The 23682-nt window shown below is 42.0% G+C and overlaps 1 protein-coding gene across 1 annotated transcript in view; it reads right to left on the bottom strand.

Annotated features, from left to right (window-relative positions):
* The window catches only part of slc4a11 (solute carrier family 4 member 11), a 44567-nt gene extending 22262 nt beyond the window's left edge, over positions 1-22305 (bottom strand). The window contains exons 1-5 of the mRNA XM_068751611.1: positions 22229-22305; positions 10139-10189; positions 7766-7882; positions 2727-2770; positions 1392-1620 (exon numbers count right to left, since the gene is read on the bottom strand). Of these exons, the coding sequence (XP_068607712.1) occupies positions 1392-1620; positions 2727-2770; positions 7766-7882; positions 10139-10189; positions 22229-22265 (478 nt within the window). The 5' untranslated portion in view covers positions 22266-22305. The remainder of the gene's footprint in view (positions 1-1391; positions 1621-2726; positions 2771-7765; positions 7883-10138; positions 10190-22228) is intronic.
* Between the last annotated feature and the right edge of the window lie 1377 nt (positions 22306-23682).

Here is a 23682-nt window from a genome sequence, read left to right on the forward strand (position 1 = left end):
AGAGATGCGCAGGAAGCCTTTCGGTTAAAACGGCAGCAACAAAGAAAGAAGTATCTCGATCTTCGTGGGGTATTCTGAGAAAATCCGCCAAGTAGCAGCGGCTGCCACAGCGTGAGAGTCTCGGAGAGCCATCTGAAAAGCTACGCGAGTGATCGATGACAGAAGTCAATTATCACCTCTCGGATCTGTCAGAGGTGGCTGTGCAGGGCGAGCGTCACACACCACCCACCTCTGAGTGGCCATCAGCAACCGTGGACGCTGCCGTCGACAGACGGGGAAACGCCATGCTCGGGGGACGACAGACGGAGCCCTACGATACAATTACTACACATGCTTTAACAGTCATCAGAAAACCCCTCTCATGCCTCTCTTGCTTTGCACAACACCATCAAACATCATGCCAGGCAAAATTAATTTGCTAAAGAACAGTGTATGATTTGCCAAACAATTACTTATGCGAATTCAAGGCTGAGCACAGCTTGCAGCAAAAGGCAAGGCTCCAATAACGGCAACAAGCTATTATGCAGGAAAGAGAATTTCTCCTCCTAATGGGCTGCAGAGATGCACCTTACACAAGAGGCTTTGCTTTTCAAGCCAAAAGGACCTGTGCTGGAGCGACTTAATGTGACAGAAAAAAGTGTCCTTGGAAAACCGTAAAGCATTTCAGAACTGAATGTATGCATTAAAGGAGAGTAAGGTGAAATGCTTAGCATAGCTTAGCGTCCATCATGTACTGGTAGGCTATACAGTTCAGGTCCAAATATTACGATGGATACATGTACAAGAAATACACCAGATCAACAACATGAAACCTTCTGGCATATCAAATGTAAATGCTTATCTGATTTGACAGTGGCAGCATGTTTTAAAGAGTGGACATTTCAGTGGTGCAAAGACTAAACCAAAACATCCCACATACCTTAAAATACTACGACTACAAAGACATAAATGGACACAAGGCAGATTTTATTCCTCATTGCAGTTGTCAATCAATACATAAATAAAATGCCCAACCTATACTTGAGCTTTATTGGGTACGATCACCACCTGGCTGTTGTCCTGAGGAACGCTTGATGTTTGCACATGCAAATGGTTGCAAACACGATTCAGCACATTGAGTGCTATTCGTGTCCACCTGAAAAGCTGGGAGCCAAATGAACAGCCGTGATTCAGACATCACAAACTTTCCTCTGGGTCTTAAAAGCTTCTTGAACCATTCTCGATCCTGTCTGACAATTCACCTGAGGTGAACTGTTTCTCTAGAGAGTGTTGCCGTGTGCAGACGTCAGATGTTCTCAGGTCAGGTGTCAGGTGTTGTTCTGATCATGGGCAGGTATGGGTCCGGTGTGTTCTGTTGTCTTATTGTGCAAGCTGACAGAGTCTCTGCTTACCGTTGACCTCCTGAGCTCCTGCATCGGTGAAGAGCATGCTCATCACCTCCTCGAAGTTGCAGCCGGGCTCTGATGCATGGCTGTCCTGACCCACGTGATGCAACATTCTCTTCAGAACATCGTCCAGGGATGCGGCCGTCTCGTCCAGGAGGATAGTGGCCTTTGCCAGAAATCCATCCAGGTCCCGATGTGCCCGAACTTCTTCCTCAAAGTTCATTAGCTTCACATACTGCAAAAAATAAAGGATTTATTTTGTTTTCCTCCTCCAATAAACGGAGCAGACACTACAGATTAAATCTCATTATAACCTTACATATTCTGTTTAAATAAAATGTATTTTAACATGTACCTGAACACTTCCACTTTTGTTCTGGGCACTTTTCGGTTGTATTCACGCATGTATCGACTGTTTAAAGCTGTGCTGGAGGATTTAAACATTCCCAATTGCTTCTCAAAGCAGATTAAATGGCCACCACACCAATCCCACATTTATTATTTAGTCAACTGGAGAAAGGTGCAGATTTCAGGCTTCCAAATTTGCCAATGCAAGATTTTTTTTTTTTAATGTATTAGTATAAGATTGATTGGAACTGGATCTCTTTTCAGTCAACCACAGACTGAATTTGTCCCGAGACCTCAGGGTACGACATCTCCTGTGGGAAACTCCACCTCCGTTAAATTTGTCAGCATTGGACCAGTGGCATCTGTCAATGAGCTGAGAGGCAGATAAATGGACGGAAAGACAAGCACAGCTCGATTAAGAGCCCAGACACCCGTCAGTCCTCGACTTTATTAATGGTGTGATTGACTGAAAATCTGAAGATGAAAAGATTCCCTGCTGCTCTTTAGAAAATAAAACTACTGCAGAAAGTCCTCGTCTCAAGTCTTAGGAGTAATTTGTGTATGGAGCCCTATAAATATATTTGCTTTTGTTCGTTTGTTCAAACAAGTCAGGGTGTAGGTCTGAGGAGGATCGGGGAGATTAAAGGTTTAATATAATTTGATGTCATTTTTTATTGAATTTAATAACCTAGTTCATAAAGTGAAAACTGCAGAAGTAGCAATGGCAAAATTATATTCATAGACGATTTGTCTATTTGCAATAAACAACAACAAAAAGCCAGAATGGAACTTTGTGGAACCGATAGAAAAAGAGAGAAGAGAAAACAGATGGAAAACATAATACAAAATATGCAGATTAGCGTGCAGAAGCTGGAGAGCTGTTGGCAGGACAAACTGAAAAGTTTGCATTGAAAACCCTCTGGCTGCCTCTGTAAAATATTAATCTAAGGTGGGAGAGGCGGCTTTGATTACTATTGCATCACACATGCATACCTTTCTTGATGTGTTTAGTAACACACAACCAGAGTCGTCAGCATCTGAGGAAAAACGAAACAAGAGGTACGATTAGACATTCAAATGTTGCCGTTTAAAAACGGGCCACAAAAACAGAATGCAATCACATCGCCTAAACATGTTGCCTTGTTGGTGATCCCATGTGGTTCTCTTTATGCACACATGGTTTCACCCCCCCCCCCCCCCCCCCAACTGTGAATGGCTGAGCCTTTTAATACCTCACTATGACTGGGCTTTGATGGGATGTATTACTAAAAGATGAATGAAACGGGTGTGCACATATGTAGCTCTGTAATTACTACCGTGTCGTCACCTTTGGCAACCAGTTACATGGCATGTATTTAACACGACAGGAGATATATTGCAAGTTTCATAAGTGTATTTTAGAACTATTGAATATTCATTACGGAATTCTGAAATAAGGATCACAAGTAACAACCACTCGGCCTGCAAAGAAATAAAGCTTATTTTCTAATAATGCTGAAAATGTCAAGAGGCGAGTCTCTAAATGCTCTCATTGAACGGGGACTGGAAGTTCTCTGCTGATAAGGTTCTAATACACACGTCTGTGGAGCCGAGGCGAGTGCTCCGATAAAGTACAAAGGTTTGGATTTCAGCAATCTCGGGGGGAAAAAAGTGAAAAGGGGTAAAAAAAAAACACCTTTTATGTTAGGAAACAATACCAGGATTTCATCACGCTTCTATCCCTCAGCAGACTGTCAGTACCCTGCTGACGCCGCCATGGCGTTACATAATACGGTTAACGCAGTTTACAGTGGGGAGGATGTTATTAGTTTACCATGGGCTTTCCTCCTCTGCGCCGCGTGATACACTATTTCAGCTATATCTGGAAATTAATCAGCGCTTAACTCCTCCATCCAGCAACAGAAATGCAAGAAAACCCCCTTTAACAAGCCAATAAGCCTCAGGATAACAAAAGATCAATATCACAAGTGAGCATGTTTGAATGTCGGTCTGCAGGAAAGGAGAGTGCTTTGACTGCCCTGCCAAGCACCTTGCCATTCTCTAAAACCCTGCAGGCGATGGAGGAAGAAAGAGCCCCAGCACCCTGCTTCTGTGATTAGGCTATGGCGGGGTGGATTTGGTTCATCAAAGCCGAACAATCAAAAAGCACACGACCGGGATTATCCACTCCCACAGGAAAGTGGGAGTCGCGGCTCTAATTGCTGTCAGGCTGCAGCTGTAAAGAGATATTCATATATTCATATAAGATTACTTCTCCCCAATGATCACCTTCGTCTAGTGACCTCTGTATGTCTCAATATATTGTGTGTAATCCAGGAGAACTTTGGGGTTTAGGGAGATGATGTGTTAGAAAATGACACTAGCTTGTTTCCAGACTTGGTTTCTTGATCAATGTTGCACTACAGCTGTTAATTATATTCAGTCTGCTACAAGTATTATGTAATCTCAGGATGGGATATTGTATTATTTCAGTCATTAAGGATTGCAGGGCGGTGACTAAGAACGGAGAGATCTTGCCGCCATACAGGAAGAATGACCTTGGAACATGGTTGTGAGTCATTTGAAAATTCTGAATATCCAACGGTTCTACGTTTTCACTTTTAGAATATGAGGAACACGTTTACAGCAATTTTCTAAAATTTAGGTGGTAGAAAACATTGTGGACACAAGAATCAGGTCTTCATCTGACCTTGAAGAGGTAGGTAGGATGTGGATCTGCATAAAAAAGCAAGACAAATATACAAATAAATAAGCATTTTACCTCTCATTATTCAAGCATATTCTATGCATTAAATCAGGTTTTACTGTAGAAATTTAGCAAAAATGTACATTTAATCCCAAAATTTAATGTTTAAAATACATGCTCACAATTTCAAGAAAGATTTTTAGAGGAAACATCCAGTCTTCTTCCTTGGACCAAGAGGGAATAAGATAAGAGAGCATCATGTCCCTGACGGTGATGAGGTACACCAAAGTCAAAGCTGTTCTCCTGATCAGGGTCATTGTACCAATGGAGGAAAGGTTGAGGTAGTCTTAGTGGTACCCCTGCCCACCCGGTGGATTTGGGATGCAGAGGTTTGAAAGATGTGGAAGAGGACGTGGAGAACGGCTAAGGAGAAGGGACACAAGTTAGGGGAAGTGGAAGAGGGACAACTCTATCCTTAGTCGACTACTAATGTATGACCCAGGATTTAAAGCGCAAAACCCAAATAATGGTTCCCGGTCACTGACCCTGAAGTCGACCCGCGGGCACCAAAAGAGGTGGAAGAGGCAGTAATACCCAACAGGGAATATCAGAAACCTGTAGATTTACCACACATTATATCATTCTGCACACACACAAAATGTAATCAGAGTGACGCCAGCGCTTCTTCCTGACTTCCCTTCTTTCCAATAGCCAGACAAATTGATTGAACTGAGACGAAACGGAGTTCAGCAGTGAGAGAAATCTAATCCTGAAATCAATGCTACTCATGTAGAGCATTTGACAAGTACCGAGAACATTTTTCTCAAGAACTGATGGTGTATTGTCAAAACGGTGTGAAACACGTCAACATCCATGTGTTGCCAGCTGACGGCGTATTTAGTCAACTCGCCAACCGCTGATTCTCAACAAACACAAGCTTTCGTGAGTTTTCTGAGCTGTGTGTACGTAGAAAAGAGCGCAATGCACCAAGTTCACTCAGTGCCTAACAAGACAAATATTTATCTCTTCTGTCAACAGCTAGGATTGGAAGACTAACATTTGATAAATAGAGCAAACTCTGAACACTAGTTCAACCCACCTGATGGCACGCATCCATACTGCTGCCCTCATGGCTCCGCTTGGAGGGGCAAGTCAGAAAGCGAGGGGCACTGGAAAATGAGGGGATTGGCTAAACAGGGAAATTGGGATTGGGCCTGAGTCTCCTGTGTTTATAACTTCAGAGCAAGTGAGCACAAAGGATTTGTCATGATCTTGTTTTGAAGTTGTGTAAGTAAGTTATGCAACATTGCAGTCATGTTCTTTCTTGTGACTGGAGATATATTTTAATCAGTGATAATCTCCGTTAGCCTATTCTATATGACGGTAAAGTTACACAACACCACTGACACAGGACACATACATTGTGCTTCTTGTGAAAGCTTTTTTTTTTTTATAAAAGATAAATAAGTGATGCTTTGTTTGTGATGACAGCTTGCACCTAATCAGTTTTGGCAGTTTTGCTGCCATCCGTGACTTTTACTCTTCCCCTAAAACAACACCCTCTCTGTGTTCCAGGACCTTGTGATTAACAAATTAGGCACAGATTATAGGCCCGAAGTGTAAAGGCATCCAAGATGGGTTACGTCTTCTCATGAAAGAAGCCACTGTTGAATATAGGGAGAGAAATTAATTGTAACGGACAGATGCCTTTATAATTACATTTAGGCGGGATCTTCAGTCTCAGTCTGATGAAATCACAAAGCTATTTGCTTTTCAGACAGGATTTGATTAAAAATCCAGTTCAGTGCCTTACATCGATTTGACATGGAGAACATATTCCAGCAGTGGCCTGCTGATGTAGAATAATATAATAATGTAATAATTAGTGGCATAAATTAAAAGCAGTTTTGGGGATGTAACAGCTAATGACGCTGTGATCTAATGGAAGTGAAAATCTGACCAGGAGAAAGGGCTGGGAGGAAAACAAAAAACACACTAATCAACATTGTGCTGCACTGTTGATGAATAATGCACTGTAATATGGCAACAGACATAAATTATATATATTAGTGCATTGCGGTGTCTAATGTTTATCTGAGCACAGTGTCTGAAATGCAAAGTATTCGTGTTTAGAAATGAGATAACAGCAGTCGAAGTTACTGAAATCATTTCATTAACCAGATTATATTTTGTTCACATCTTAGGGGTGTGTAGATTTATCAGTGTTGTTACAACAGTTAAACTCCCACACACCTCTGAATATCTTTTTTATATATATACATACACAGGTTTTTTTTTATTATACACAGGTATGGGGAATGGACAGCATAACCTGTTCTGCTGCGATGGTTTGGGCTCTGCCTCTCTCTGGTATTTTACACTCCTTTTTTTTTTTTTTTTAGACCTGACATTCATTCACCTGTCCAACTTGAGCTTTTCTGTTGTGTTCTTCAAACTTGTTCCCAGCCTGCACCACTCCAGCTTTTATTTTTGTCAGATGCCTTAAGTGTTACTATATAGGGAATCGGCCCAAGTGACATGGTCACCTGTCACATCGCCCTCTCTTTCCATCGCTCCCTCTGGTGCACCTGTGACTGTTACCATGGCAACAGTAACCTGTTGACTTGTGGGGCTTCCGGCGATGGGGTCAAAATCATCTGCACCTGCAGCTGAGGAGCTGTCCGTCAAATCAACAACTGCCATCGGGCTTTGGACGGACTCTGATCCCGCCAGGCTGCCGACTACATTCCACATGTTACGAGGACTTTCTGAGCGCCGTCTTCATCTTTTTTCTAGAAGGACGCTTTACGGAGACATGAGCTGCCTTTGAAGAAGGTGCCTCATCTTATGTTTTAAAACAACCACAGAAAAAAACGAGCTGAAGTGAAGGGAGCACAGCTGATGTTGACAGCAGAGGAAATTTACTGTCTGAAAGAAGTTTTGTCTCCAATATATCTGGGCAAGCTGTCATTTTTCCACTAGAAATATCGCTTGACTCCTAAACTAACTATGATCATTTTTATTTAAGTAAAACTTTACCTTAGGGGGCTTAAACTCTGATTGCGCTTCATAAAGTCACTAATTACACTCCAGAAAAGCTTTAAACGTGAACTTCTGAGGTATTTAGACATTTTCAAGCCTTCACATTTTCTCACTTTCCTCTAGATTTTGTTTGCTTAACCTCATTTTTATTGACGTATTTAGAGGTCCATGGCATTTAATGAGTTAAATGACCCTCTACTTCTTCCTACGTTATCCCGACTGGACACTCGAACCCCGACAGTCCTCCCCCTCCTTGACTCCCTCCCTCACGTTAAACTCTCCAACTCCCAGTATGTATACTGACCGAGCCCAGGGCTGATTTGGTTGTCATAGAGGTGGATGTCATCTCCGCAGGTGATTGGAGAGTCCTGTCCCTCCTCTCGGCCCTCGCTGGCCTCCTCCTGCTCCACCTCCCGCTGTTCTGGGGACACAACAACACAGGGTCACCTCCAGAACCTCAGCCCTCATCTTCAGTGGAGGATGGCAAGTCTTACAAGATGCTCGAAAGGCTTTCCTCAAAGAGAACCTGTAAATGTAGTTTCATAGTCGTTTCGTTTTCTTGTTCTTAAACAGAACAACATTGTGACAAGCAGTAACTTCCACTATGGGAATTCAAACTAAACCATCCTGACAAATTTAACACTTGAAAAAGAAATCCTTCAAATTATATGTTCATACAAATGTTTCACTGTCAAAAAGCAGGTTTTATCCCTCAAATTCACACTTAGCATTATTGTTCTTCAGAATACAGTTTAGTGCCTGCAGTTCACAGTAAAAATATTTTTTTATTGCACACCGTAGTTCAATTCAAGCTTTATCGTAGGTTGATTATGTTGTTGTTACTTGAAAAAGCAGCAAAACTGTCCATCACTTACCGGCGCTTCAGGTTTCATATTCAGATTTTAATAAATTAGGATCTTCAGTGCCATAAATTAGCTTTCAATTATTTAACAATACAATAAATGTCAACAACAAAATGTCACAAATCAAAATGTTGAGCAATTGTTTTGATATGAAGACAAATATCTGATGATTCAGCAGGTAGACAGGCTCTTAGGCATGCTTTTTTTAAAGGGATGTAATGGAAAAGATTTTGTTTGGTAGAAAGCATCACAGGACTCTAGCCTGGAGCTTGTTGTATGACTCATCCCATTCTCTCTTCCTGACACAGCAGCCCCTTAAATCCAATCCTACAGTCAGCGGCGGGTTACAAAACATCATCCAGTGATCAGCGACGAGAACAATATCTCATCCTCGTGCTCTTAATCTGCCGGCCTTATCTGTGAGGGGGGGCCCAATTTCAGTTGATTCGGTCTGTCCCGCATCAAGATCATCCCTTGATGCACTTGACATTGTTTGAACATTGCTGTGTCGTCGCCTCGCCTGCATCCCTCTGCGCCTCAGACGCATTGAAAGGGCTTTGACTTTCAAATCACCTTGGGAGAAAATGGGGACTGCAGAGGAGGAGGAGCACATCAAAACATTTACAGCTAAAATGCATAAAGGCATTATTTGGAGGAAAAGTTCATTCCTTTCCTGTATGTTCATTTATTTATTTTTATATGGACAACTCCAGATTTAAATTAACTAATGTACCTTATGAATATAAAATTGTCCAGTCAAAGCAAACATGATGTTTATTATGGAAACTGACTGTTTGATCAACAGGGCATGCAGTGTTCTGCACGAGCCTTTGAAACAGACATGCCGAGACAAACAACAACACGAGGTGATGCTTGCATCATTAAACATTTTTTAACATTTTATGTCTCGTTTTCTAAGCTTGAAGAGGAAACAACTGCTGTAATTGTAATGTAAAGGAACAACAAAGCTGGATATGAATTCAGATTCATCTCATGACAATGCATCATTTTATTTTGCAGTGTTTTGGGTAGACCAAAGAAATTAAAGGTAACATTTGTCACAATTTAATAATTTTAACCATGTTCCTCACAAGTTTGTTCTAGAGTTCTTGGAATGGACGGACTGATGAACAGTCTTACGTACAGTGGTCGACATGTTTCGCTCACACGTTACCAAAGAGGTGACAAACATTTCTCATGTTGACCGGTTCTCACCATGTGGTAACTAGGTGCATTTAGAGAGCAGTCGACCTCTCGACCAACCTTTACTAACATCTCTGACATGACAATGGCAGGAAATGCTTACTTGCAAGTAATAAATTGATTGCATTTATATCCTGATAAAAGGTTTCCTAATAAAGATGGCTTCGTTCATCAGCAGCAGGGGACCTTCTGCGATTCTGCTGAGTGGGTCAGTGTGTTGCAGGAGGGGGAATAATTGGCTGGGGGAGACAGGGAAACCCAATGCAAGCATATTCTGTCCCGACTGCTTGTGCTGCACATACTAATTGGGTTCCTCTCCTTGGCTTTGTCGGTAATGAAACTGCAGTTATCATAACAGCCGGTGAAAAGTTCATTATTTATATCCAAGCGCAGTGGAGCGTCAGAGCCGGGGGAATTTTATGTGTCTGACCTGCAGCTGCAAACTTTGATTCACAACCTTATTATTGCACGAAGCACATTATTGGCAGCATCATGATGAGACAATCAAACCCCAACTCCTTGTTAATGGTTGTTTTGTTTAGGAAGAGTTGATCATGTTGAAGATGTGATGTACTGCGCCTTCATTGATCCTTGTGGGAGCTCAGACTCACCCATTTCTTGAAAGAAGTACCCATTCTTGGACATCCCAGAGAGAGGCACCTCTGCAGGAAAGAGCCAGACAGAAAAAGACGGAGATCACTGAGGTGAAACGCAACGGCTCCTGCTGGGAGACATTTTAATTTTGAAATGGGACCTTTTGAGAGTAATTTTTGGCATGAGAGATGATTACAAATACAAATATAAATACGAGCCAACCTGAGAGCCCCGTTAGTCATTTATGTTCAAGAAGGAAAGACTTTGGAATTTAAATAGAAAGCATGTAATAGGGGCGAGATTAAAGTTTAAACACATTTATTCATATATTCATTCACTTGTGATTAAAGTATCTGCCCCCAAATGGCTATTACATGACAATGCCTGCTAATGACATTTTTCATTATGCTAACGTGTGCTCCTTGGCGTCCCCTCTCCTTCAGTGACCCAGAAATCATTTCTATTCTGCAATCATGACGGATCATATAATGCCTCAAATACACCCCGAGAAGAACTGCAGGAGACGAGGTGAGGAGGAGACAGGGAGTTAGACTCCTCGCTCCCCTGACTCCTTTCCTTCAACTTGCATCCCTCTCTCAGCTGCTAGTGAAGGAGCTCACAACCAAGGAGGAGTTGTGAGGAGCCGTGTTAGCATAATGCAGAACACCTACTGAAAATTGTGAAACTCTGTTTTGCACGTTTTGAGACTCAGACTTTTCTTGAGGTTCTTTTTTCGCAAGATATATCATAACCTTTGCTCCAGAACACACTTCCCATTGGCAACACATCGTCATCTGTCATCACCCACTATTACAGAGTTGAAGCTTTTTAATGGTTTAGGTTCGGGCTAGAAAAAAGTAGGTGAGTGTATATGTTGCGATTCTGGAGCTTCGTTCCTGCCACATACTGAACCTGTTGCATGTAATAATGTGGTTTGATCGACAGCGCATGCCGTGTTCTGCAGCAAAAACCGCTGCAGGATGTGACGTTGCGATTTACGCTTAATTATCTTAATTATGAGAGCTGCAAACATTGATCACAGTTTGATCACCTTGACGGAGATTTGTAAAGATTTGAGAGAAATAAAGCCAGCTAGTAAATAGCAGACTATTTAGAGTGTTTAACACAGGCTTGTTAATTAAAATGGACCCTCCTAATTGAGTCATGGCTGTCAAAGATAGTGACCACAAAATGGAGTTCAACCAGATGAAAAGACAAATGATTCCATTTGAAGAAATTCAAGAAACACCATGTCTTCATTCCTGCCATGCTCATTATGTGGAGGAAATGTTAAGTCAGTGACTGTAAGCAATACACACACTCTTTTCACCAGCAAAGGTCTCGACTTTGCTCGTACGCTCAGCTATAATCCACAGTGATCTTTTGCTCCCAGGCAAGAAATCGATTTGCCATGGCAGGGTACAGCTTTTTTATTTTTTTATTGTGGATATCTCACTTTGGAATTAAGCTTAATCTAAAGAAGAGCTCAGCTGAAAATACACAGAGAGGGAATTTAGAGTAGAACATTTCACAGAGCTTGTCACATGGCTGTCTGGATGTGTGCAGCATGTGGATGGACCAAAGAGACGAGACGGATATGGAGAGAAGATACCTTGAAGGTTATTGAGACATTGTGGGCTGGAGGAAGAGGGTTTAACGCTCTTCTCAAGAACTAAACCGGTATCTTTACACATTTGCTCTATAGCCCAAAATCATCAGAATGTATGGCAGGTATTTCCCTGAAAAGACTGTTTGAAACACAGCAATGAAAGACAACGGGACAAAGACAGGATAAAAGAAATGATGAAATGCCTCGCTAGGCTGTGCCATTCTTACGTTTGTGTCGTGAATATGAAGATGCCGTCAGCTGCCAGGAAATAGTCCTTGATAAAACCCTTAAATGATTTGCAACTTAAACAAATTAACAGAGCCATCTCTTAGCTCCAGCTTCATTTTTATTAAACAGGTATATTTAAAAGTACTAAACTACATTGCTTTGGTTGTATGATAAACAGTTTTTCAACATTACCTTATCCTTGTAAGCAGAGAAGAAACACTTTTGAAATCAAATGTTCTGAAAGCACAAAGCAGCAGCCTCGAAAAGCGCTCAGCCCGGAAACCTTTAGTAAAAATATTTCAATGTCAGTGGCCTTTTTTGCATGAGGCCCTCGACTCGGAGTAGAATAGATATAAGGAAATCTAACTATTTTACAGGTTTATTTTACCTCACCAACAACTCTATTTTGCTATTTGCTTTCTATCCAAGTACAAGTACAGTACAAGTTACCACTAGCTCGGACCTGGAAGGGTTTCCATGACACTGAAAAAGACTGTACGCCGTCACATTCAGGTCAACACTGCTGTGGCTCTAAACCAAGACATCAAACGCACTCATTCAGTACTGATTAATGCATTAACTGTTAGTTACTGAGCCAATTGTCAGGAAAATAAAGATTTGTTTTCTGATTCCTTCTCTGTAGATAGCGCCTCGCTCTTCCAGTGGGTTAAAAGCGGTGCGTGAAAGGTGATGCTTAAGCTATTCATGTACGTATTTTGTCATGCCCGAGTAAAGTGGTCTCCAAGTGCTCCTCTAGTTGGATGTGTGTTATAGAGCTGTGCACCTATGCTGCCCACTAATGAGGGAAGCAGAGTGCGTAATGATGCATGGTCATGGTGCATCACCGATTAAATACAAACATGCAATATTCTTCCTGCTTTATCACAATACCCATCTCATTGCACACATACAAGTTATCTCACAACTACAATCGAATGCAAAGATGTACGATAGCTCTGTAGGAAGAAGGAAGTGTCTACTTTCTGCAGGAAATCAGAACCAGTAAGAGTATCTGACAAACATCTCACTTCAGTAATGCGCTGTGTGCATGTGTGGGTGCAGCGTCGCCTACTTAGAATCAGTCCTTTCATCGTTGCCTTAATATACATTAAGGAAATATCTGCCAGTCAGCAGAGTTTACACGTCACAAATCCACAATAGAATAGAATAGAATAGAAAGCCTTTATTGTCTTTGCATAGAGATTAGGAGCGCTGCTCCGTCCGGTGCGTAGTACAACATAATAATAATAATATCAATACAAGCGAGGCAACAGCTGCTCTGCTCATCACTTGATGCAGTGTTAGTACGTCCCACATGACAAACTCTTTCCCAAAACCTTTATCTGATATGACGCATCTGGAAAAGAAATGGCAGGCAACCGCTTGTAGCAATTGTGGGTTTTGTGTCAGTTCAACAAACGGCGAGGAGCAACGCAGCAGACAGAAACCCGTTTGACATCCACAGAGGGCAATTTCAGCGGTGAAAATACACCTTTCTTTGATTTATTAAACCACAAATACCTCTGTGGGCTACGACTCCAACACCATCAGATTGTTCCATTTGTTTTGTGTCGCACTTTTGATCCTCGTGTAAATAATAAACGGAACACGACCACATTCACTCAGAAGAAAATGATATTTTTACAAAGCCTCCAGCCTTCAGTTATTTCAATCTAGATAAATGATGTTGAGTGGATGGAAAATTGCTTTTTATTTCATTTATTTTTTGTTTATGCAGTTTCGGTCACTTGCAAAACCTGATGTAGCGTGACCGATTCATGAAGATGCTAGCAAGAAATACTGATTTTAGAACATGAACAGAAACAGCAGGATGATGGAAAAATGTCCATCACCTCTAATCCTCTTTAAAAGCAGAGATGGGATGGGACTAATTGCGACCCTATGTCAACCTGCCATGCTTCTCCATGCGAGTGACCTTCAAGGTGACCTTTATTTTACATACTGTAACTTTAATACATATTGTATTTTATATGATCTTATTGGGGCATCACTGTAAACCACTGCTTGCTCTCAGTAGCCTTCTCAGTTTGTTAAAGTGAGAAATAAATACATATATAATGCTTTCCATCTTCAACACTCTATGGCACTCCTACTGAAGATGTAAAGCTTTAAAAGCAGGTCACGAATACAAGCTTTCATTTTCTAATATGGCTAAATAATAAATCAGCTGCATGCCGTTATTCAAAGAAAAGTAAGAAGTGCATTTGTTGGCATCTATTTTCAGCCCAGAACTGTAAGGAGAATATAGAACATTAAGGTATCCATTGTTAAGTTTTTTTTAATGGCACTCAAAGGGCATATTATAGAAATGCCTGCCATTGTAGTAAGTACTTTAGGAAAATGATGTATACAACAGTACATAAAGCTATGTACCTATTGTGCTAGCACAGAATAAATAAAAGGGTTACACTAACAGATGGGCACCGCCACGGTTTGACCTTTGTTTAATCATGTGTTGTGCTGCCGTTTGATCATTTATGGTATTTTAATCAACTTGGAGGGAAGAGGCTGTGGATAACTTTAATAGTAAGTATTACTCATTAACCCAGACTATGCCCTAATTGTATTAAAACATGTTTTGGCATGCATTTAAGTGCTCCAAGACAACTCATTAATAACTAAAACTGAGTACCTGGTCTACTGCAGGGCAGGTACATGCCAAACAGATGCCACCAACTCCAGCAGGGACAACCCCCGGAATTTAAGGAAGAGGTGAGGCGGAGAAGTTAAGAGGGCAAGAGATTAGAAGGTGGCCCTGCCGCGTTTGTAGGGGATTCTACGAGCACTAGGCCGGGACCGAGGAGGAGTCTGTGCCTTTTGTTGGCTAATTATGCCCACAGGCTTTCTTGGCGCTCGTCCTCTGTGGAGCTGTGGTCGCTGAGAAAGCGCAGGTGGATTGGGAACTTCTTCCTGATCTGCTCTGGGAAGGGCTGCTTGCTCAAAGCACACACTTTAAAGCGCAGGTCCACATTTGGCATTTATATTTCTTCATGTTATTTCGCAGGAATTTTAAAAAGGACTTCAGTCGGCAGGCTAATTACACAAACATTGTAAAGTGCGGTTTACAGGGTGTTTTTACATGGCATTTCCCAGGAGGCATAGGGGCATGCTGGAGAATAAAGTTAGATGAGAAAACATGTTTTGAGGTTGAGAAAAATAAAATAAAATACTTTGATGCATTTCTACCATTCATGCTTTCAGGCTCACTGTAAATTAAACCTGATGGTATTCACGCAGGCTTGTTTATAAGACAAGAGGTTTGGCAAATTATCATTGCATGAAAACAAAAACGCAACGTATTTTCTTTACCAAGATGTAGAAATGTACCAACAAAGAAGAAAAAAAATCTGCAGCAACAAATATTACACCTCACCCTAACATCCTGGGTGAGCACCAAGCTCTTCAAAATATCTCTGATCATATCCTATGGGTAGGGGAACTCCCGGAGATGCTGTGCAGCTGCTTGTATTTCTAACTTATCCTTTGCATTACTGGGTGAGGGTGGTCAGCGAAAGCCTCTCGAGGAGCTGGAGGTGAGGGGATTCCTCTAATCTTGTTCCAGACAAGCAGCCAACACTTGCCGGATTGATTGCCTGGGCTTCTAGGGAGACTAATCGGGCAATGACTACGGAGCTGTTGAAAGGCAGCCACTCCGAGGAGGTTCCGATAAATCCGGTATCAATGATACATGTGAGAAAACAAGAAAAGGCATGATTCCTACACTGATCTTAGCCTCACAAGGTCACAGTCACTTTCATCAGCACAAGTCTCAGCTCGTCGACGCAACACTTTGGCACTCTCACTATTTCACAGAAATTTGAACAGGATTTCTCAGTGTCGCTTGATACCAAACGCCTTACACTTGTGTTCTTACTATCTTATGTCGCATTCTTTTCTTTAAAAGATATTAGGCTGACAGTTATTCACTAGATTTAGTCTAATGTAAATATATGAGTATAGTATTTTGACACACGTAGCTCTGCATGTGAACACCCATCAGTTGTGGCATTACTGTAATGCACTCCAGACAGGAATCTGAGGTAAACACCAAATTATGTGATGGATGCTTTTACCCAAATAGCCTTGAAGTACATAGAATCACATCAACAGCAAAAATAAATGTGTTATTCAAACTCAGTGGAGCCACATGTTTGCCACACAGCTACGCCTTTGACAAGTGTGTGGCAAAAAAATGATCATTAAAACTATTAATGTGAAAATATTCAAATGGAAATGTCTCCAGGATACACTCCTCCAGCACAATTATTTTCCCTTCTAAATCTTTTATCCGTGACATTCATTTCAGATGCTGCAACAATGTTGGGAAATGTTCCCTACATTATTATCCATATTTACTGGCTGTGCTTCTTTAATAAATGTTGGAAAATTAACTAGGACTTTGTCCACTGAAGAGCTGCTGGCTCGACTCTGGCAATATCACAGTCGAGCCTTGACCACAAGGCTGGCCATGAGCAGGCAGCCTGGCAAGCAACCGAACTCGAAGGCATTTCATGCTCACAGAGTGCCGATCTGGTTCTGCACCTTTATTTAACAGTGTGCATAATGCGTGTGTGCATATGCAAAATACGCAGACTTGTCTTTAGAAAATATGACAGAAAGCGGTGTTTGCTCAGGCTTTTGTGTTCAAACCTGTTTGAACACTAACCGCAACCCCAATTTATGTGATATGCGACACTCAACCTGAGAACAACATTTAATACCTCAGGTTTGCTCTCAACGTCACTCATGAAGAACTGTCCAATTTGCAAACACCTATTCTGCAGCATTCTGTTTCCCAGAATGTCTTTTGTGTGAACGCCAGCGCTGTCCTTGGTGCCATGTCCGTGGATGGAGCAGCTCTGCAGTAATCCTCTGTTCTTTTCACCTGAGAGGGATTGATAGTTATACTGCGAGTTCACCGATGAATCCGGCCCCATCTGCAGCGCGGTGAGACAGATTTAAACTCCTCCACCCTTATCGTTTGCCGTCTGTCCTCCCTCCACCTATTTACATCTTATTTTCCATTTTCCACACACAGTTCAGTCATCTTTCTTCCTCTTCCCTGCTTCTCAGGTATGGGATGCTGCTCAGGTGCTGCAGCGGCGATGCCCCGCCTGTTTGTGTGGATGCCAAGGGTGCAAGGCAGGCTGTGGATGACTTGGTGAGTGAGTGAATGGCTGAACACACACAAGCCAACCACTCGCTGAGGAAATTGGCTGCCTCGATTTTTGTAAAGGGAGGAGGGGGCCAAACAGTGCAAGGGGATTCCTGCTAATTACTGGCACATTCCCTCTTCCTCGAGCCCGATTGAAGCCAGGCCACCGTCTCTCTTTCAAGTCTGCTGTTCCACACACAGCAGTCTACTGTATGCAGCTCAAGCCCGTCTGCCATCCGACAGCACATCTCTCAGCTTTTAATTTGTGGTGCCCCCCCCACCAGAGAACTGCACAGACAGTTTCATCTGAATTCGATGCAGAGCAGCAGGAGTAGAAATGCCGCTCATGTCTCACTTTCTGTGTATCCACTTCCAACTCATGTTAGGTCTACGGTGTATAATGAGCCGACAGTATTTGTACCGTGTTGAATCTACAACACTGTCCCGTGAAAACGTAGGTCATGTACTCTAGGATTACTGCTAATACTTCAAGATAAGTATCCTTTTCAAACCTCTTATCTGAGCATATTCAGTGTCCCACCTTGTCCAGCGGCTGTCATAACTTGCATTAAGGAACCTTGGCTTCCTATTATTTTCCATTTTATCCTATAGTAGTATAACCTCTTCCTTAATCCTTCCACTGACAGGGTATATAGTCGCTGTGTGATCTCCCCTCTGTACTGTCGGACGTTTCTTTTTGCCCTTGTACGCCAATCAGTGCGACCCACATTAGCGCTCCCTCCTTACTGGTTCTGACTTGCACAGTCTGTTCAATAAATAGAAACACGGGTGCTATTGTTGGTGTAGCACATGGATGCTATGAATAACAGTCACGGAAGAGGATAGTAGGCGCACAGTAAAGGAACATCCGATTTTGAAGTAAAGGAAATATCTGTCGGGGTAGTTTGAACTGAATTCTGCAGTTCCAAACTTGAATTGCTTGGGGGATACTTAAGGACGTGTCTTTATGCTAATTGTGTGCAGTTAGTGACAATACGGTAAAGAGGGTTCATTAAGCCCACGCGGGTCTGCATCAAACCTGGAATACACAATGATGTTTCTGTTCAGTCAGTTCGAAGCAGCACAATCAAGGTTTGTGAATTGAAACGTCACACATGTTGGAATAATTATATGTTGTGAACAGGGGCATCCATGCCAAGTGGAGGGGTGCCACATACCGCCCGTCTCTACTGCGGTCGTGCTCGGTTTGGTTTTAAATACATTTCAGTGCAAAAGAAGAAGCCATTCTGCCCTGTTGTGTGCTACAGAGGAGGTGCAAGCTTAGCAGACCATACAAGAGCAATATTTAATAGGAACTGAAACACTCTTCTGGGCACAGGGCTGCTTCCTGCGCTGTAACCTGTAGAATACAATATATGTGAAGCAACAAATGCGTAATAGCAGGATCTAAGCATGTTGTCTGAGTAATAAGGATAGATTAATCAATGTTGGAGCTCATTTTCTGACAGCGCTCAAGCTTGTGACCGATTTAATCTGAGATTCATTTAATGCTGAACCGAATACAGCAGAGGTTGTGTTATTACATTTCCATCCTGCATTAAACATTGATTTAGACAAATTATATATCACTTTAAGGAGTTAACTTTGTTGTGTGACAAACAAAGAGAGACTATTACATTCTAAAAATACCAATTTAAATTGGTCAAACAAACAGAAGGAATTTGGCTGGTTTCTCATCTATTATTCTTTTATTAATATAAATATCTCTAAAAATGCATTTAGAAATGTATTTATAAATAATAAAGTGCAATAAAAATATAACTTATTTGACTGAATGCTTGCTGCAGCAATGGCAACTTCTTGAAACTCTTCTAAGGGGAATTTTTTTATACGCATTTGCTGCGTATGGTAGAAAAACTCAGGAGTTCATAACACAGAGGGTTTCTTCTTTACCCTCAAATGACTTCTCCATGAAATCCAATAAATGAACGGGCTGTGTGGTTTCTCTCAGGGGGTTTCAAAGTGTGACACTGTGGGCCTCCCGTCAGAAAAAGGTAACCTCTCACCCAACCCTTCCTTTATTTACTGATTTTCCTGGATGCATATTTTATCAGTATTATGTCATCTGACCTCGCAGTCACTAGACAACTGTTCCATGATAGTCTAATATTGCTGTTTGATAAAAGGTATGAATATTTAATATATAATATCAAAATTATAGTTGTGTTATCACAAGTAATATAAAATGTGATGGCCTTTGCCATCCCTCGGCATTAGAAAGATGAGAACAGAGCAGACTCTTAATACCATTTAAGATGAGAAATATGTCCACAACAAGAACATTCAAGCACTAAATAACAGTCTCCACTCAATTTTAACTCACTACTCTCAACTTCATGACACTCAAGATTGTAATTGTGATCATTCATAGAGTGTCTATGAATAAAGCAGGAACCACAGGCCTCGCACTGACTCGACGGCGCCTCCTAACTGACAGGAAGTGTTTTCATCACTCTTAAAGCACTGCAGGGCTGTACGCGGAAAAAAACATTTTACTTCAGATGCTTCAAACATTACCTCTGGCCTGCTTTTCCATAAATACACACCTTTACATGGCGCAGCTGTGTGTGTGTGTGTTTTGGATTCTAGTATCCAGATAAAAGGCAGTGTTGGTTCTGTATGTAAATGTGTGTGTGGGAGATGGACAAGGGGAAAAAAAACACTAAAAATGGAATAAGATGTGTGTGTGTGTGTTTTAATTGTAGCGAATGTGTGCGCTCCATCCCGTGTTCCTTGAACTGTGCATGACGAGTGTGTCTGTTGACACATCTATATACTTGTTTCGTGTGCATCAACCAACGAGTGAGTTTCAAATAGAATGAACTGTGTGTATAATTATGTGCAGTGTGTAGATGCATCCTCCGTGAAGCCGTCTCATCATGTCTTGGATGTACGTGTTTTTGTGATATTTCAGTACTAGTGGTGTGTATTGTGTATAATAATTTGTGTGTGTGTTTCTCCTCTACCCAGATGGCTGTGCTCAGAGGCTGGAGCGTCTGAAATCTATTGCCAGCGGTGAATACTGATCAGAGATCAGCGTCACATCCACAGGACACACAAAACGCACATCTGCACAAGCTCACGTCACACAGCTTTCCTCACACACCTCCGCTTCCACATGGCCCAACTACTAATTTACACAGCCACTATGCGTCCTCCATGCTGATACTTCCTGGCTGTGCACGCCATGGCTGCAACACTGATTACCAGGCTGTCCGTCACACCTAAACGATCGACACCTTGCTCTGCGCGGCGCTGGGGGATCTCATTCCTACGTAGTGATTAAACTTTCTAATCAAAACCGTTTAAAGAACTGTGGATTTTACTTGAGTGGCTGATGGAGTGTTATTTTTGTACTTTCAGTGAAAATAAGAATGCCATTAGCATGTGCTACCAAAGAATCTCTTGGCAGTACAAAGTAAATAAATAGATCTGAAATTCACGGCGGCGTCATTATACCGTGTGATCGCGTGGTGACAAACGTCACATCTTCTGACTTCCTCACACAAGACCAGCTGCTCCTTCACCTTTCGGATGGTCGTCACTGATTTGGAAGACTATTCACAATATGTTAAATTAGGATTTGCTGACGATCACTGATGATGATACCAATAAGACCATTTCCTGTTGTATATACAGGCAGTTAGGGTTGAACCCTGTCATGGCCGACACAATCCGGCTATGGCTGCTGAACAGCACTACGCATAAAAGCCTGCTCCCCTTCATTTGGAAATCCAGAGGGCAGTAAAGTGAGTGTTCAAACAAAGAAATCTAATCTTGTAGCAAAGTAATTGTCGATTCACTGATCAATACGAAAAACTGAAAAAAATCCTGCAGAGATCGTTTCATGGCTGCATTCTCCTGAAAAGTAAAACATTAAGGTGTAAATTTAAAGTGAGGGTTAAATTATACAAAACATAAATAAATATTTGACAGGACTGGATCAGAACCTTTACTTTTGAATCACAGATCACAACTGTTCTACCATCCTTTCATCAACAATAAGAAAATTAATACTAATTAGTGTTCAGGGGTCGAGACACAGCAGCAACCATCACTATGGAAAAAACAAATATAGTTCGCATCACACACGCTCTTTCAGAGCTCACGACAACGCAATCCAACTACACATTCATATACACAGTTATGTATATTCCCCCATCAGTATTATTTATTAGAAATGATTGTGAAAAGCATGCGCACACACACCGTTACATGATAGTCCCGCACTGACATTATCCTGCTTAACATCCTCATCTCACATTCACACACACGCACACACGGATGCAATATCCCGCTCTTCCTTCTGAGACAAAATTAAAGTGAAGCGGCAGCCGCATCACACCTTCAAATGGGCTCTGGTCTCTCAGGGGACTTTCACCGAGAGGGGAACCCACTGGTCTCCCATGGATGTTACCAACATTAATCTAGCGATCTGATCGAACACACACACACACAGCTTTTACACAGGCACAAACACCCATAGATGTCCACACAGATGCATGTGCACGTTCACACAATGTCTCATTGTGTCGTCAGTCTAGAAAGTGCACTCATACAACCCCGTTACCGCAGCATTCCAGCTGTGCCTGTTGAACAGGTATACTGGGTTTCTCTGGTGGGGTTTGCAACCCAAGTGTTTCAGAACGTTTAGTTTCTCAACTGAAGAAATGCAATGCAGGAACCTCTCGGGTCAAATACCAGACATTAACAAGAGAAGGGAGGAAAGAAAATGGCAATCGCGTCCTCATGGAGAAATGAGGAGAAAACAAACAAACAAACGACTGTAAGCACAACACGGCTTTTGGAACCACACCTCTGAAAAAGAATATAAAAAACAGGATTTCTGCCACAAACGGAACATTCCCCAAGTCAACAGGAAGAGCGAAGCAAAGTATGTACAGTAGGACGCATGCACGCCCAAACATCTGTCGTCCCCACGAGTGGAGGTGGAGGTGTTTTTTTCACAGGGGGGTTCTCAGGTTTCACTAGGTAGGGAACCCCGAGGTTCTCCCAGTGCATGCTGTGTCGTGCACAGCTGAGGAGCAGCCCGAGGAGCTTTGATTGACTTACCCAAAGGCACAAAATGAAGAACTTTGTTGGTCTCCATAGCGAATGCACACTTCCTCTCTCCAACCGCCTCCCCCCCCCCCCCCCCAAGTCAACCCATCATGGTTGTGTTATCCTGTGCTGATGAGTGAGAGATCACCTCTGCTCTGCTCTGTTTCTGACTGCCTCTCAGACACATGCAGTGACTCAGCCCCGCTCTGCCTGCCCGTTCGCCGTCAGCACTGGGTCCTAGTGCCTTCCTATTTCCCCTTCTGCTTCGCCATCCCAGCTCAGTCAGGAGCCTATGGCAGGCCAGCAAGCAGGGAGGCAAGCCCTACATCAAGACACACCTCCTCAACACACTCCTCCACACAGCAAAAGCAACATCTTGTTGTCAGCCACGTCAACTAGCTCGCCTCCATTGCTTCCGTACTACGGTTCAGAGTGACTAAACTCGTTTCACCGTGAGAACCACTAGCTCCCTCTGAAATACGTCTGAACTTGTACACGTACACACTCCTCCTGTTTGCGCAATGTCAAACAAAGAATTTAGTGGCGCTTAAATAGAAGCCTACCGTCTAATTATCTCATTTTGGAAAACAAAATCCTCTGGCCTGGTCGAACTGTAGCTCAAATGTGAGGATTTGCGATATTTTTTATATAGTTAATCTATTTATATATTCGTTTATATAGTACATGTATGAAAGCAACAGTCACGAGGTGTTAAACACATGTAAGAAAAAAAGGGAACAAGTAAGTTCAGCAACAAACAAGACACAGAGAACCACTGGACAAAATTTAGAGCCCTCAAGGACGTACGCACAAATAAAATCAAACTGACAAATGCACAACCAGAAATGCGCTCGCAAGCACGCACATGCTGCATACTGTATCGTTGAGGCTACGCAATGCTTCCCTATGGAAAAGAGATCTTAAAAGCCACTTTCATCTGTCAGATTTCATCACATCTGACAGACTGGGGAGGATGGTTTCAAAGCAGTGGCACAAACATAGTCTGTTATGCAATTAGAATGATGAATGGATAACAATGTTGTGCAGTTCCTTAAATGTAAATGAAACTAACAGGGTTTTGGATTTACTTCTCAGTTCTCGACTAACTGAGGCAGGTGTAAAGACAGTTTCAATAGTCTTATCTGGGAAAAATTTAAATGTGATAGAGTTTGAGCGATGATGTAAAAATATGCCTCAGATCTTTGTGATAGTTCTAAGATGAAGGAAATAGTATTGGACAAATCTACTTTACATAACAGTCAAAGATGGTATCGTGGTTATTCGCGTTATGATTTCACGTTGATCTGTGGCTCTGTCAAATACAATTAATCTGGATTTGGATATGTGTTTTTTCCCAAGCTGTGTGAGACAGACAGACTTCAAAAATCCCGAGTTGATTAACTAAAATCTCTAAGACATAAATCCATAATTAAAATAGTTGATGAAATAGACGGCATAAGGCTGCT

Source organism: Brachionichthys hirsutus, chromosome 18 (assembly GCF_040956055.1).
Source record: "Brachionichthys hirsutus isolate HB-005 chromosome 18, CSIRO-AGI_Bhir_v1, whole genome shotgun sequence".
Taxonomy (NCBI): Eukaryota; Metazoa; Chordata; class Actinopteri; order Lophiiformes; family Brachionichthyidae; genus Brachionichthys; species Brachionichthys hirsutus.